This window comes from Falco punctatus (genome assembly GCF_963210335.1).
Source record: "Falco punctatus genome assembly, chromosome: 8".
Lineage (NCBI taxonomy): Eukaryota > Metazoa > Chordata > Aves > Falconiformes > Falconidae > Falco > Falco punctatus.
The window spans coordinates 41992781-42003736 of record NC_137588.1 but is presented as its reverse complement, the minus strand read 5'-3'; the positions used below and the strand labels follow the sequence as shown (position 1 = coordinate 42003736).

The 10956-nt window shown below is 48.5% G+C and overlaps 1 protein-coding gene across 6 annotated transcripts in view; it reads right to left on the bottom strand.

Annotated features, from left to right (window-relative positions):
* Positions 1 to 1730: 1730 nt before the first annotated feature.
* FMNL2 (formin like 2) overlaps positions 1731 to 10956 on the bottom strand; it is a 151613-nt gene continuing 142387 nt past the window's right edge. For 3 of the 6 annotated variants that reach the window (XM_080400058.1, XM_080400062.1, XM_080400063.1), the window contains 6 exons: positions 10566 to 10695; positions 10227 to 10390; positions 9858 to 9959; positions 9261 to 9359; positions 8527 to 8650; positions 1731 to 5358 (listed from right to left, as the gene is read on the bottom strand). In XM_080400058.1, the coding sequence (XP_080256184.1) occupies positions 5243 to 5358; positions 8527 to 8650; positions 9261 to 9359; positions 9858 to 9959; positions 10227 to 10390; positions 10566 to 10695 (735 nt within the window). In that variant the 3' untranslated portion in view covers positions 1731 to 5242. The remainder of the gene's footprint in view (positions 5359 to 8526; positions 8651 to 9260; positions 9360 to 9857; positions 9960 to 10226; positions 10391 to 10565; positions 10696 to 10956) is intronic. The other 3 variants (XM_080400060.1, XM_080400061.1, XM_080400059.1) reach the window with 3 other exon arrangements.

Genomic DNA, 10956 nt, shown 5'->3' with positions numbered 1-10956 from the left:
TTGGTCAGGCAGGACTTGTGGTAGTTCCTTGTATCTAGTAGTGTGTTTAACATAAAAATCTGGGACGTTGCCAGCGGAAGCAGCTTTGTTCCAGGTTTCTCCCCAGTAGCAAGTGGCTTTGCTGAGCATGGCAGGACAGCCAGTAGTTGATGTGCCAACAACGTACAATCAGCGGAGACTTTAAATGGGATTTTTGTTAACTTTGTAAATTCACTTTCCAGGATTTCCATTGTAAAAAGCGTAGATAGTATAGTGGGTAGTGATGCCCGAGTGGAAAACAGACTAACAAAGGGTTTAGAGACCATGAGGGAAACTGAAATCATGTCTTAGGTGGGTTTGACACTGGTGTAGCACTGGGATGCGGGAAGGTAGCGCACGCTCGACTGCTTTAGTTTGACAGCTCACAGTGGTTTGCAGACACGTTAGAACTTATGTATGATATTTTGTTATTGCCTTGCATTTGCGTAACGAAAGAGTGTTTCTAAGTAAATATTACTTTTAAAAGGTTTGCCTTTATTTTTCCATTAAAAATAAAAAACCTGTAAATGTAAGTTATTCTAATGGATTATTTTTTTTTTTGGTATTTCTTAATTAGATCTTACAAAAGAAACGCATCTTAAAATGTGGCTGCTTACAGAACAATCCTCGCAAGGCACAATGTCGCTTTTTAAGGGAAATGAGTTTAAGGTTTGGGGTTTGTTTTTTTTTCCTCCTGTTTCATAGCCTTGCCTGTTTTTTCCCCCCCTGCTGGCACGGTGGCACGCTGGTGGGAGGGCTGTGCCATACTCGCACAGGGTAGCAGCGAGCCTCCGTGCCTCGTGCCTGGCCAGCACTGCAGCGCCCTGAGCTCAAACTCTATTTCCACCGTGAAATGGAACAGATTTTGAGCAAGATCGATTATTTTTCAGTTTTAATGGTGTCTACGGCAGCATTTAAATCTGACTTAGATTTGCTTTGCACAGCCTTCACGCAGCCCCCCAGCCCATGTGGGCGTTTAGTCCCAGTCCCAGCTGGCAGCTGCCAGCACACGGGGCGCTCTGTGCCCGCTCCCACCCCGAGCACCAGCAATTGTTAAACCCTTTGAAAAATTAAATCTGAATTTTGGTGAATGTAGGAAGTGGCTCTCTTTAAGTTCAGGACTTAAATATTTGTGCTGTTTGGGGTTTTTTTGGTGTGTGTACAAGGAACGGCTGATGGCCCCCCCTTTTCCACAAAGGGGGTGGCATCTGCTGCAGCCACGCTCTGGCCCAGCAGCTCCTGCTGCAGCCGCTGCTCTTGGCTCTGCTGTAGCTCAGGGAAACCAAAGCTGTGAATTACCTGGGGAATTATTTTGGCGTCAGCGCTGCACGTTAGTGGCTGGCAGCGGAGGTCGGGCAGTCAATGCCAGGACCCCTGTAAAGGCGGCCTGGGCTGGGGGGTGAGGGCTGCGGCGGGGGTGGAAGCACTGCGGAGGTTCCCTTCCCCAACAGCCCCAAAGAATTACACTTTGAGGAGGACACGCACCAAAGGATAGAAAAAAGGGCTGGGGGGAAGCCCCAGGGTGCATTTACAGTCACTGAGCGATCCGTGGACAAAAGCAAAGAGCGAGTGGTGGTAAAAGCCACCCCAAAACCACTCCAGCACCCGGGCTCGTGCTCTGCCGCCCAGCCCCCCGTACTCACCTGCCAAATATCACCATTTGTGGAAAAAATGTAAAAGTGACAAAAAAAAGCCCCATATGGATTACTGTGTAGTAGTGTAAATAGTTTATTTGATCTTATGCCAGGAACAGATCAGGGAAGTAACATGAACTGCTTTTATAAAACACTTCTAATATTGCTAAGAAGCAGGTCTATTACTAGAAAAATATTAAAGAGAACATGCCAGTGTTATATTCTAGTTGTATGCTACTTTTTGTCTTCAATTAAAAAAATACCTTGGAGCTTAAGAACATGAGAGCTAGTGCTTTTAACCGTTTGCCTAATGATTGATTAAATTAATTGTCAAATTTTCTTACGCAGATTACTACGCCCTTCTGTCACTTCCAGTGAAGAACGAGGCGGTTTGGCATGTTCTCTTTAGCATGTCAGGTACACGGTGCTGTAAATGCAAGGAGGTGGCAGTTTTTAAACTTCCTGTAAATAGGTAAGCAGAGGTCAATGTGGTAACTTTGAGCCCCAAACTGTCCATTTAGTTAAATATAAAAACAAAAACTATAAGTTAAAATAACATTCAGATTGTATAGCACAGGCTGATGCTTTTTTTTTTTTTAAACAATATTTACAATATTACCCAGAGGCTAAAGTGGGAATAAGAGAGAAGTGTAAAAACCATAAAAAACTGCACCAATTTTGTAGCAAAATATCTGTACATTTAAAAACAGATTATCATATAACTACACATTATCCAAGAAAAAAAAAAATGGGACCTTCACCAGTGGTTCACATAAGCACAACATAAAAGAAAAAGAAATTCAGTGGTTAAATACTATACAATAAATTTTACAATTAACATATGGATGCAGTGAGACCAGGAAAGGTAAGTTGGAAGCAAAACGTAGCTTGGGAAGTACAAAGTTCTCGTCCATCCAGTTCTTCACTTCTGAGAAGATCGTGTACCCTGCCGCCACGGACTCGGCTTCGCCTTGCTGCTCTGGGATCTGGTGCAAACCAGCGGCGGGGAGAGGGGGGGGCACGATGCTGCTAAAGGGGGTCTGGCGTCCCTTTTTATGCTTTACAAATGCGACACAACCTGTAACCTACCAGGATTTTTCAGGCCGGGCTTCCCTTGGCTAACCGAACAATCCTTAGCAGGGAACCTGAGCTGGATTGTCCAAGGAACTCAGAGCCGGAGCGGGGTATTAATCCTACGGAGCAGGGCACAGGATGACTCCGCGCGAGTAACTGAACTGCAACGGTCCTCGGAATCCTAATACTGATTATTGAGATGTTAATACCTTAGTGCAAATTAATAAATACACTGTTATTCAAAAGCTGCCTCTAGCTGAAGAACATAGTACGTGCCTTGGCCACCCTCCTCCTTTTGTGCGCTGGCATTTGCCCCCCGGCACCCCGCGCTCGGCACGACCTCACGGGGAAGATGCGCGGTCGTTCGCTACGCGTCCTGTGATCACCGACGGACACGGTACCACATCCCAGCTACAGTGGTGTGGAGTCTGTGTGGTGGGAAAAGGTACGGGTCTCTTCTTGGAATTATTTCCACATTACATATAGAAAGCCCTTAAATGTATTCCTTTTTAATCTTTAAAAAGAAACCAAAAAAAACCCCAAACAACCCCAACCCAAAAAGCCACTAAGTGCAGCTGAAGCCAAGGTTAACCCCTTGGCGGACAGCACAGGAATGCATTTAAAAGCAGAGCACGTCCAAGTATTACCTGTTTACAACCAGTCGGGATGCGGGTCAGGTCCACAGGAGACCAGTCACTAACCTTTTATAGCATCAAACCAAACTAAACACCCAAAACAACACGTATTTTACATTTTGGTTAAAAATACTGAATAATGTATTGGTGTAAAAAGATACCCAATCAAATCAAGTCCTATTGCTTTGATTAATTTGAGCAGGTACTTCAATTATAGGCACTTGTTAGCTACGGTTGAGTGGAGAGCCCATCGCTGACATTCCTATGTGTTTTCTAGGTCTCGGAGCCCTTTAGAAGGTAAATTTGACTGTCCCCAAGGCTGTAAATGAGTGGCAGAACACAGAGTTCACACGGACACCGTATCACTCGAGCACCCCCTTTCCTTGACACCTGCAGGTCTCCAGCTCACATGGTTATTTCAGCACCGTTTGCAGAGCGCAAGTTCTGATCATCAAAGCGCCGCCTGACGCTTCTCCTCACCGCGTCGGCCCGTCGGTACGGCTGGTTTCTAAGATCTGCGGAGAGGAAAGCGGCGTTCGTCATCACGCAGGGCTCGCCCGCGCCCACCCACGCACACACACGCGCACACACGCGGTCTAGACAAGGAAGAAGTCCTGCTGGAAGCCAATCAAAGCAGCTTGTGTAGGAACAGGAGAAGGGATTTCACCCCAACGAGAGCAGAAGTGAGCAAATACTGACGTGCCCTTCTACTACGCACCCAAGCAGCAGGTAATACTGGTGAAATGCGCTGAAATGCTGGTGAAACTAAATGGAGTTATGCAGTCAAGTTAGTCTGAGCGGCTCCCGGCCCACGGGCTGCTCGTGTGCGGGGGTATCAGCCAGGAAGGCAACGTCAGCTGAAATCAGTTTGCCTGACGTATGCCTTGCTCCCTCACGCAGCCTCTCAAACACTAGCGGGGGCCAAAGATTTTTTGAAGCGGGATGAAGCTCACCGGAGGTGTGTGACCCAGGGGACGATGGTGCAAGTGTTCAGCAACGCAAGGACGGCCCTAGGACCCCTGTACACCCTCTGAGCTAAAAGAGGGTGCCCTGGGAAAAAGCAGCTGGCACGCTGCGGCCGTCCTGCCCCACTGCCGCCATCTCGCCCGGCTGCAGAGATGCTTCGTTAGCCAAAGGCAGCAGAGAGGCCAAAACCCTCCGTCCTCCTCCTCGCCAGCAGCAAAGCCTGGCCCAACCCGCCCTGCTGCTGCTGCTGGGGAGGCAAGAGCTCGGGAGGGAGGAGGAGGGAATACCGAGCGTGTGCCGGGTGGAAGCATGGAGAAAGCCGGAGACGGACATGTTGATGGAAGGCTGTTCCATGCGTTACATGTGCTGTTCCATGTGTGGCTATGATAGAACAGGCACAACTGGAACACCAGACGGCTAATTCCAGTTAAAATACTTCTCACCTGGACAACAAATTTGCACTGGATCGGGCAAACCCTCCCTCGCATTTCCCAGATGACTTATGCCCTGGTTTAAGTACAGCTCCCCAGCTTCTCAGCTCTCGGCATACTCAGCGGACAGTGCCCATGCTGGGGGCTGCCCTCGCCCACCTGGGCACGGGGAGCTGCCGGGTGTCCATCTCTCAGGCCCTGCTCAGTGGCCGTGGCAGGGCTGAGATGGGGCAGCAGGACCTCCAGGGGACTACGGGGCCGAAAACCGGGGGACGAGGCTGCCCGTCTCGGGCTAAACTTGGAAGAGGAAGGGCCAAAACAGAGAGAGTGTGAAGATGGTCACCAGCCAACAGCCTGTGGATCCGCTACGCCACAGAGGGTGAAAATAAATGGCCCCAGTCTCCACTGGCCTTTAGGCTCTCACCAGTATTACACTTAGCCACAACTACCAAGAGGCTGCCTGCCATACAGAGAGAGGAGGAAGCTAAGTAAAAAGTGATGCTTGCCAGCTCTGTGTATCCTCCACCACCGGTGTGCTAGAAGAAATCCTTACCCTCGAGTGAACATTTGGAAATTTAGTGATATTATTCTTCTTTAGGGCTAAACAGAAAAAAAAACAAAACAAAACAAAACAAAACACAAAATGATGGTTAAGTAAAAAAATGGGATGGAAAATGAAGAGCAAGTCAACTCAGCGTTCAAAACTCCCAGGCACGTTAGCCAACAGCAAGAGGGGGGAGGCCAAGGCTACGAGAGGGGGTTAGGCACGGAGAGGAAAGGACAGCAGGGCCACCCTCGCCTCTCGCTAACCAAATTCCAAGCTGCTTTGAAGATTGGCTCCAGGAAGATAATAACAGCAATTAACTCGAAAGAGCAAATAACCGTTGAGCTGATTATAGTTTGCAATTTTATTAGAAGCATATATAAAAATACATATCGCAAAAGTGAAACACTGTTGTCTTCTTAAGCCTCTGAGTCCTTAAGCCAAGACAACAGTGTTAACAGACATGCTGGGTTAAAGACGCCCTTCTCAGACTTTACACCACACGATGTAAATTGCTCAGTTCCATGTCAAGCTTCTCATTGTCACAATTTCTGCGGTTCTGGCACGCAGCGAAGCGTTCCCCCAGCGCTGCCCCTTCTCCCCTCCCCGCCTGGTTCCTGCGCCGCTGCCGCCACCGAGCCCAGCCCCAGCGCTGCACAAAGTCCAAGCAAACTGGAGCTGGCTAGCGCTCCGTAAACATTTCTGATTTTACTTAGATAAAGTTGGCATGGAACTGAAAGAAGTTAAATATGGATGTGACCGAATGAGCAAAGGTTTTTAGGCTGTTCATCTTAATCCTGTATCACACATGCAAGCATGCAGGTGCTGGTTAAAACGGCTAAAGCGCAACACTCCTTGCAGAGGACGTACGTTATTACAGACGACCCTTCCAAGGCAGAGAGCAAACCCCAAGAAAGTCCCACTTAGCTCATGCAGCCCGAGCCCGTAATTTTGCTTTGGCATACAGCTGACATGCACTTCACACAGGCAGATGACTGGCGTACAGAGAAGATCCGTAGGCCAGAAGAGGTGACATAGAAAAGCCAAGTGAACCGTCACTTTTTGACTGCATTTGATCTCCTCAGTCGTGTGAACTGTAGGAAACCTGCACCGAATCTACTGTGACTTCCACCACTTGCTGTTCTATGGCATTTGTCATGAAGGTGAGAGATGCCTTTGAAACGCAAGGATGGCCAAAAACATCAAGCGCAAAGTTGATGGGATGGAATAAAAAGTTACTGAAACACAAGAACATGCAACAGAGGTGACATAAATACAACAACTTCAGGTGGACGCTGGACATTACTATACACTCAACATTCACATGATCCTGGCTGAGATCCGTACAAATGGAGAAGTGTCAAAAATCTACAGCAACCTTTCTTTTTTCTAAGAGCATCAGATGTGAAAGAGGAATAGTTTTAGTAATGGAATTCCTCAGTGAGAACAGGTTCGCAGAAAAACCGAGAGCCCCGCTTGGCGGTTCGAGCGGTAAAGGGCACAGTCTTCAGCACTGCATGGGAATAACAGCCAAACAGACAAACAGAGCCGTGAGAAGCGGAGCTATCGCATTAGTACAGTGTTAGTGCTCGGTTACGGACACCCAGGGACGGTTTTGCACGTTCTGACCAGCTGTCTAACAGCCCTGCACCTGGGTAGGCGTCGGGAACAAAGCAGTTTTAAGTCTTTGAGTAAGTATTACTTATATTACATCATTTGCAGCGGGTTTGGGAGACTATTGCTAAACGTGCTCCAGAAAAGGGTGTGCTGTTAGACAGGGCTCTGCTCCAGATCAGCAGGGCTTCCCTGGGCACCTGATGAGGCACTATCCAATCAGAAATGACACTTTTGATCATTTCCATACCACTGACAGAGATCCCAGATTCAAGCAACCTCAGTCCCACCTGCCCTTCTGTGCCTTGACCTTCACTATGACATGGTTTGAGGCCCACAGAGGCATCCCCGTAAGGGGGAATACTAGGCACAAGACCATAGGAAATGTCTGAGCCTGGCACTCCCTCCACTGGACTGTCTTTTGCATGTGGATGGTCTTCTGCCACACCATCTGTTTCTCCCACAGATCAGGAGAACCACTTTACCAATTAAACAAGCTTCCAGGAGTCTGAAGGAGTTGTAGTAGAAGCAGTAACAGATTAGATATTATAGCAACTCTGCCCTTTAAAGAACATTATCTTGGGAAGATATTAATCAAGGTTAAAAAGAGCTGAGAAAGCTTCAAGCGTTTCACAGCCCTGTCATCTAGTTGGGCTTCACTTAGTGAGGGGTAGAACAACTCTTCTGCCCTCCTGCAGGAAAAACTCATGTGAAAAACTTCCAGGAGCAGGAGCCAAGGAAATCCTGCCCAAAGACCTTTTCTGAGCTTCTGTGTAATGGAAACAAATGACTGTAGAGCCATCAAAGCGCTACAATGGTGTTCCTTCCACACCGCAGGTGAAGAACATGCAGTAAAATTGAAGTACTGCAATCAGAGCAGCTGTAGAGATTAAAAATTATTTGACTCCTGAGCAAAATGCAGTTTGGAAGGCGGCTCTTTTTAGCAGCAAATATCCGCACCAAACTCCTGGCTGTGTGTGACTACGACAGCGGGTTCTGCCCTGTCCCCAAAGCCCTAAGCTGGGGTCAGCGCAGACTGTGCCTACCAATCTGAGCAGTAGTAAAACCAGAAGCAGTTTAAGGTCATAAATCATTCAGGTTTGACTAAATGATTTGCTGTAACTGTGCAATAATGTGGTGCAATTACTGTTAGTACATTTTAATGAAAATGTAGGCTCTTAATAATGTTAAGCATCCATCATTCATTCCATTTATGGGGAAAAAAGGTTTCTGGGAAAGATCTGCACAGCATGCATATCCCCACCGGAGCATCTGCTGCAATCAGGCGCGGGACTGGCTACTCTAACGCTCAGCGAATGACTCCATCCGCACATGCCGACAGAGAAGAACAAAGAAACCGAGCACGTGTCCAAGGTCTGCGCACAGCGTTGGCAGCGGACACGTAAAGGTAGGTCGCTGGGGTCTGTTTGTTATACACCATTAGCAAAAGTCTCTATACTTGTTTCATATCGTATAAACAATGTCCTAAGCTGTGCTCGAGTTACACTTGTTTAAGAAGCACGTGAAGCACTTACAATAGCTACTAGGCAGGTACACATTCCTATCCCTTGTGAAAGGGCCTCCAAGATTACAGAACAAAAGGTGTTTACCTGTTATAATATCTTCAATAGCACCATCCTTCCCTTCGTACACATGCCTGTTATCCTTGACTTGCCGCCGTCTGAGCTCTGCAATCAGCTCTTGCTGCTGTCTCTTTGTTTTATGTGACGGAGACTGAAAGCAAAGAGGAGAGGGTTTGTCAGGACTGACCTCCAGCTATCCTGTTTCTTCCCAATTGTGAAACGTCGGCTGATCCCACTGGCAGCAACCAGCAAACAGTGACTGCCAGTTCTCTGCCCACTTTTGTAAGACGAGGAAGATACACGTGCGCGATAAGCTCCCGTCCCATGGGGAGGACGTGCACAGTCACAAGCTAACCCGGCTGCCGAGCTGCTTTTCTTTCTAACACATGTAACCCACTTCCAAGCCTTTTCACCACTTGGAACCGGAGCCCCAAGCTCCTACCTCTGAAAAGCATTAGGGGAACAAGGAGAACGGGCTTTCCTTCCGAGGAGAGTTTAGCCAATGGCAACATGGATGAGGTGACTTTCTGTATATTCAGTTTTTCTTAATTTCTCAGACTTCAAAAGTAGCAGAACCATACACCATAACCCTTTCAGCTTATTTCTGTTCTCTCCACCTAAGGAGAAAGCTTCCAGAGACTATTTCTAGGCAACTACAAACTGGGCAACTAAATTGCTTATACAGAGCTGAGGTTTCTGAACTATCAGGAAAAACACATGAACACGATGGCTCCTGCCTGTAAGACACATCTGTTTCATACCTTTTGGTCCTGTTGCTCCATCAATGCTTCTTGTTCCATAAGTTTTTCCATTAAGGCCTGTTCCTGCTTTTTTCTCAACTCATTCTCTTCTTCTGCTTGCTATTATATCACAAAAAACACAGGTTACAGCTTCCAACTGCTATAGGGAACCCAAACATTACAAACGAGTAACCCCGTCACCCACTACCGCGGGGCTCTCCAAGGAAGCAAGTGGAGGTGCTGCAACGCAGTCTGCAAAAACTGGGCTGGGAAAGACCCTCCCAGGTCACACACACCATCCTCTCCCAGTCCCAGGAGACACATAAGCAGGGTTAAAGGTGTAAGCTCAGCCACCCAGATGATTTCTGAGGATCCCTCCAGCGCCTTAAACAGCTGTGCTGCTGCTCAGCCCTGACAATAACCCCGGAACAGCTGCCTGTGCTGCCCCCACTGCTGGTGCTATGCTGTCGGGGTGGCTCAGTGCTATGCTGTCGGGGTGGCTCACGCTGCCCCAGAGCTACAGGGAGCCACAAGCCAGAGTTTTGGGAGCCCGGAGCCACAGAGGTACCAGACTGGGCTCAGAAGGACAGAACAGAAGAGGAGGATGCTCCTGGTTACCTTGTAGGCCTTCACAAACCGGACAAACACTGGGAAAAAGACCGAAGGGGGTGTCGTCTTGGGATTCTCCCCGAAGTACTTCACAGCATCATCAAAGGCATCCTGCAAAAGGCACAGACTGACTGCGCTGCACGTACTTCAAGAGAAGCTCACCATCCCACGCTGCAGCATTCACTGTAACAGGTCTAGCTTTTGCCTGCACGTGACACCCTTGGCTCAGAGCGGCACATCTGCATCAGCACTTGAACTTGGGAACAGACACACAGCGCTGCTGCCCCTCTCCTCCTTGCTGTGTGCACATCCTTTGCAGTGACATGCTGCTTGCCGTGTCACTCGCCTTCTCGCCAAACCCTGAGAATAAAAAAATACCTGGGCTATTTTGGCATCGTCCTGCAGTTTCTTCAGCTTCCCTTCGTTGTTCTGAATGAACTCCTTCAGCATCGTGTTGTGGTCATGCATGGTGTACTCGCGCTTCGTCAGGTCCAGGCCCCTCTGCAGCTCCTTCACATCCAAGAGGACGTTTTCAAGAGACACTATGAAATAAAACAAAAATGCTGCATCACTCCCACTGTGCAAGTGTCCAGAGCCACAGTCTGAACGATTTCCCCACTGAGAAGAGCCCCCACAGCCCGTGCACGGTGTGCTGTGAAGTCCTTCGCATGGCACGCGTGCCACCACCGCTCACCAGGCACAGGAGGGTCACGGTACCTGCAGCAGCCTTCTCCACGTAATGAAGCTCGTTGTAGAAGAGGGACACGTGCTGGTACTTCTCCTTGACCACGTTAGAAATATAGTGCAGCAGAGTCTGCTTTCGGTCTGTTGACTTTGTTTCTAGGAGCTGGGGAGAAAAGGCAAAGCGGCTGCTTGGGTGGAGGGGCAGCAGGCTCTAAGCGAAGCAACTCGACTGGTGCTTCTCCAGCTGAGAGGGGTGGCTGTAAAAGCTCGTTTAATTGTTTAGCAGGTGGGTGTGGAGCTGTGGACTCCAGAGCTTCTGAAGACACGTGTCTTCTCCTAAGCAGCTCCCCCCAAAAAAGATAAGCAAAGCAAACTCATCCTGCCTGGCAGTGAGCGCCTTCCCTGCTGCTGCTCCGTCTTCACC